At 47.8% G+C, this 5,000-nt stretch overlaps 1 protein-coding gene across 8 annotated transcripts in view; it reads left to right on the top strand.

Moving 5' to 3' along the window:
* tnikb (TRAF2 and NCK interacting kinase b) overlaps window positions 1-5,000 on the top strand; it is a 30,211-nt gene that overhangs the window by 8,048 nt on the left and 17,163 nt on the right. For 6 of the 8 annotated variants that reach the window (XM_083674843.1, XM_083674841.1, XM_083674840.1 and 3 more), the window contains exons 5-13: window positions 28-138; window positions 491-581; window positions 849-979; window positions 1,073-1,127; window positions 1,794-1,872; window positions 2,077-2,252; window positions 2,508-2,574; window positions 2,720-2,918; window positions 4,051-4,179. In XM_083674843.1, coding sequence (XP_083530969.1) covers window positions 28-138; window positions 491-581; window positions 849-979; window positions 1,073-1,127; window positions 1,794-1,872; window positions 2,077-2,252; window positions 2,508-2,574; window positions 2,720-2,918; window positions 4,051-4,179 — 1,038 coding nt within the window. The remainder of the gene's footprint in view (window positions 1-27; window positions 139-490; window positions 582-848; window positions 980-1,072; window positions 1,128-1,793; window positions 1,873-2,076; window positions 2,253-2,507; window positions 2,575-2,719; window positions 2,919-4,050; window positions 4,180-5,000) is intronic. The other 2 variants (XM_083674844.1, XM_083674839.1) reach the window with 1 other exon arrangement.

Raw genomic sequence — 5,000 nt, 5'->3', positions numbered from 1 at the left:
TTGTTTGTACTGTGTTCCTGTGTGTAGTTGGTGATGGAGTTCTGTGGGGCTGGCTCAGTGACAGACCTGATTAAGAATACCAAGGGGAACTCACTGAAGGAGGAGTGGACAGCCTACATCTGCAGAGAGATCCTCAGGGTAAATATAACTACTGTTACCACCTCCATACCATCTATCTACCCCCATACCTACCCCTTTACCCACTCCGCCAACGGTACATCTGCCAAGAGATCCTCAAGGTAGATATTGCTGCTGTTAATACTATTATAGGCAACAGTCATACTCTCAGTTTTCCACTTACCTACTCTCCCTACCGACACCAAACACTGGTCTGTATAGGTGTTTAAGTCATTAAACCAACCATAAGCTACAGTACCACTTTACCTCAAACTACCCCACATGTACCCATCTGTTTCAAAATGCACACCTATCTGTCTTTACCTTAACTTACTCCCCCCCTCCCTCTCTCTCTATTTCTCTCTCTCTCCAGGGTCTGACCCATCTCCACCAGCACAAGGTCATCCACAGGGACATAAAGGGTCAGAATGTGTTGCTGACAGAGAATGCTGAGGTCAAACTAGGTAAGCATACCACAAACACAGACGCACGCACGCACGCACGCACACACGCACATGCACACACACACACACACAATGCTGTCGAGTGGTTAGAGAGCCTTCCGTGTGTGTGCAGTCTGTGACAAATTTGCATGGTACATTGAGGGCATTGAGTTGTCCTGCCTAAAAAGTGCCAAAGTATGAAATCAGGGCTGTTTTGTGTGTGTGTGTGTGTGTGTGTGTGTGTGTGTGTGTGTGTGTGTGTTTGTGTGTTTGTGTGTGCCTCTGCAGTGGATTTTGGAGTGAGTGCCCAGCTGGATCGTACGGTGGGCCGGAGGAACACGTTTATTGGGACGCCATATTGGATGGCCCCCGAGGTTATCGCCTGTGACGAGAACCCAGACGCCACCTATGACTTCAAGGTATCCCACCAATGTGCGTGTGTGGGTGCATGCGTGCGTGCGTGAGTGGGTGAGTCAGTATCCTCCTAACTGAACTCTCTCTCTCTCTTTCAGAGTGATCTGTGGTCTCTGGGTATCACAGCTATAGAGATGGCAGAGGGAGCACCACGTAAGTGTAGAACACACATGGTAGGGTATCAAATCTATGATGAGGTATGTGGTGGATATCTAGGATTTACCACTCTGTACTTCAGCTCTTCGGAGGTGAGATTCAAGAAATAAAGTCCTGAGTAGCCACAATATCTGAGTCCGGTATTTATGCTTGCATACAAGAGACAGGATCCTAACAGCAGCCCAGCATAAATCCAGGGGTCTGTCTAGCGCAAGTCTGAAGAGGCGATTATCAGGGTTGTCTTTTATACAGATTAAACATAATGGTAGGCACTGCCAAGGCTATCACTGACAAGCTTGTGCTTACGTGAGAAAGGGCGGGAGCGAATGAACAATGGGGAGACTTTCTTACTGATCAATCGGCGTTCAACATTTCACACATATTCATGTCGGCAAGATGAGTCTGTTCCTTTGTTCTCGCTCTCCCCCACTACTCCCTCCGAAACCACCGCTATCCATATTGTAATCATCCACCATTTCTTAAAACAATGGCTATAGAACTTTAGAGGTGTGGCAAGAGAAAATGTAATCACAGTATTCACACAAGTTGTATCAGTCATATGAAAGTGCATATCCTTCAAACAGTTCTGTCAATGTATTTTCCATAACAGGTATAACACATGGCAGTATGTGGCTGTTATTAACCCTTTCTCTCCCTCCGCAGCGCTCTGTGACATGCACCCAATGAGAGCTCTCTTCCTCATCCCCAGAAACCCCGCCCCCAGACTCAAGTCCAAGAAGTGGTGAGTTATGCACACACACACACACACACACACACACACACACACACACACACACACACACACACACACACACACACACGTTTAGACTAGATAGACACAGAGAGAGAAAGGCAGAGAGAGAGAGATAGAGAGAGAAAAAGCTGTCTAGTGTGATGGTATTAAGTGATGAGTGTGTTGTGTTGTGTTGTGTCTGTGTATGTGTAGGTCTAAGAAGTTCCAGTCGTTCATCGAGAGCTGCCTGGTGAAGAGTCACGGTCAGAGACCCAGCACAGAGCAACTGCTCAAACACCCCTTCATCAGAGACCTGCCCAACGAACGCCAGGTCCGCATCCAGCTCAAGGACCACATCGACCGCACCAAGAAGAAACGAGGGGAGAGGGGTGAGTCACAACACAACCATGTGTCTAGAACCGATCAGTCAAACATTTTGCAACATTGCTTAAATACCTATTCAAACCTTTCATGTCAACATAAGTGTTGAGGGTAGGGGCTAGGGGTTGGTTAGTTTGCGATTGGACCCTCTGTGTGTTACTGGTTGTGTGTTTTTTTATCTGAGGTGTGTGTTCTCTAACCGTTTGATGTGTGTGTGTGTGTGTGTGTGTGTGTGTGTGTGTGTGTGTGTGTGTTTTCTGCAGATGAGACAGAGTATGAGTACAGCGGGAGTGAGGAAGAGGAAGAGGAGCGAGACATGGGAGAACCAAGGTAGGTGTGTGTGTGTGTGTGTGTGTGTGTGTGTGTGTGTGTGTGTGTGTGTGTGTGTGTGTGTGTGTGTGTGTGTGTGATGTATGTTTGCCTCTAAATTATGTGTATTTCTCCTCCCCCCTCTCTCTTATTGGCTCCTCTGCAGCTCCATCATCAACATCCCCGGGGAGTCGACTCTGAGGCGGGACTTCCTGCGTTTGCAGCTAGCCAATAAGGAGCGCTCTGAGGCCCTGCGCAGACAGCAGCTGGAGCAACAGCAGAATGAGGAACACAAGCGGCAACTACTGGCCGAGAGGCAGAAACGCATCGAAGAGCAGAAAGAACAGAGGAGACGACTAGAGGAGGTAGGGAACACACACATGCACACAGTGGAGCGGAGGTGATTTGGAATCGAGGTAGTCCTGTCTGAGCCCTGACCGGAAAACTCAAGTGTTGCCCTCAGACCAGGCACAGTCTTGGGCCTAGCGGGCCTAGGCCCATCCACAATGTCCAAACAGGATAACCAGTGGGAAAGGAGCTTTTGTTGAGAGGCTACAATGTTGCAAAGTTCTCTGAACTGGCTTGTTGTACAATATTGCAATGTCCGCCGCATGTTTTTTCCTCCATCAAAGTGGAAAAGATACATACCAGTAACCATATGGTGTGAAAAATGAAGCTGTAGGCTGGGTGAAGGAGTGTGGAGGAAAAGGGTGAACCGTCACTGTATCTCTGTTTGGGGAGAAGGCAGGGAGTAGGTATGGACATTGTAGGCTACACATTCCCAATATACTGTACAGAGGTGACTTGGGGGGGGGGGGGGGGCATGCTCAGGGGCTGGATTCATATGAGACCATCCATTGAACCATGACAGCTTTGGGTCTTTTCTCACTGATGACGAGTTAAAACGGTTTACGCTTACAGTTCCTAACTGTAATTCTCAGAGCGTAAGTGGCGTGTGAGTGTATCACCTGGGTAAGCTCAATTACAGTGTAGGCCTAGTTAAATCTTTGATATATTCTACCGTCTTAGTAGTAGGCCTATAGCCTAATGAAGGTCTGCAACAGGCTAAAGTCATGTTTAAACTATCGCAAATAAAGGCGACATTATATCAACCATAGCAAAATCATATTTAAGCTATTCATGGCCCGCCCACAAATTTGCCTCAGACCATGAGGATGTCCTCTTGGCCTAATGGTAGAGGCTTGGGTCTTCCACATGGGAGACCTGGGTTCGCACCCCACCCTTCATACAAGAGCGAACACACACACACACACACACACACACACACGTGTGCACACACTTACAACTGCTAGTAACTACTAGTGGTGAAGAGAAGACGTGATGAGAGATAAGTATCATGGCTAAAAGTAGTTTGCGAATATATTGCAGGATTGCAGTATCAGTGCCATTATGACCCCATTATGACTCTCTCTCTTCGTCTCTCTGTGTCCGTCTCTCTTCCTCCCTCCATTCTCTCCATCTCTATGTCCCTAACAGCAACAGCGGCGAGAGCGTGACTTGAGGAAGCAGCAGGAGAGAGAGCAGAGGAGACGCTATGAAGAGATGGAGGCTCTGCGCAGGGAGGAGGAGAGGAGGCACGCGGAGAGAGAGCAGGTACACACGCAGGTAGAAACTCACACACACACACACACACACACACACACACACACACACACACACACAACCTGTCATAGAGATGTCATAGAGGTCTTATGAAGACCTATATTCCTGCCTATATACACACACACTGAAGATCCACGGCGAGGACCAGGTTTCTCAACACCAGTGCTGGGGACCCACAGGGTAGCACATTTTTGCTCCAGACTAGCACTAACACACCTGATTGAGGTGATGAGACCTGATCAAAGCTAGGAGAGATACTGGGCTTTGGGTCCAGGAGCCTATTGCACTACTAACGCTTTACTTTCAATCTGATGCTTTACTTCTCACACGCGCACACACACACACACACACACACACACACACACACACACACACACACACACACACACACACACCTTTGTCTCTCAGACATCTTTGTCTCACACACACTGTTATCTCTCCCGCACACCTTTGTCTCTCGTACAAACTTGATTCCAAACTAAATGCCTTGTGATGGTTCTGCAAAGACGCGTCAGTCTCTTTCTATTTCTAGATGTGCTTTCCTTTCTTTTCTGTTAATCACTGCGTTCTCTCTCTCTCTCTCTCTCTCTCTCTCTATTTTTCGTTTTCTTGATTCCTCTCTCCTCCTCCACCTCATACCTCTCCTCTATTTTTGTTTTAATCCTTTTAATCCCACAACTTTGTTGTGTCGCTATCTCTCTCTCTCTCTCTCTCTCTCTCTCTCTCTCTCTCTCTTTTTTCCCCCCTCTATTTTCCCTGTCTGTCTCCCCCCTTTTGCCATCCGTCTGGCTGCTCTGATGACTCTCCTGGTTACTGGGTTCTGA

This window comes from Argentina silus (genome assembly GCF_951799395.1).
Source record: "Argentina silus genome assembly, chromosome: 1".
NCBI lineage: Eukaryota > Metazoa > Chordata > Actinopteri > Argentiniformes > Argentinidae > Argentina > Argentina silus.
Note: the sequence above shows the minus strand (reverse complement) of the source record. Positions and strands in the feature narration are given on the sequence as shown.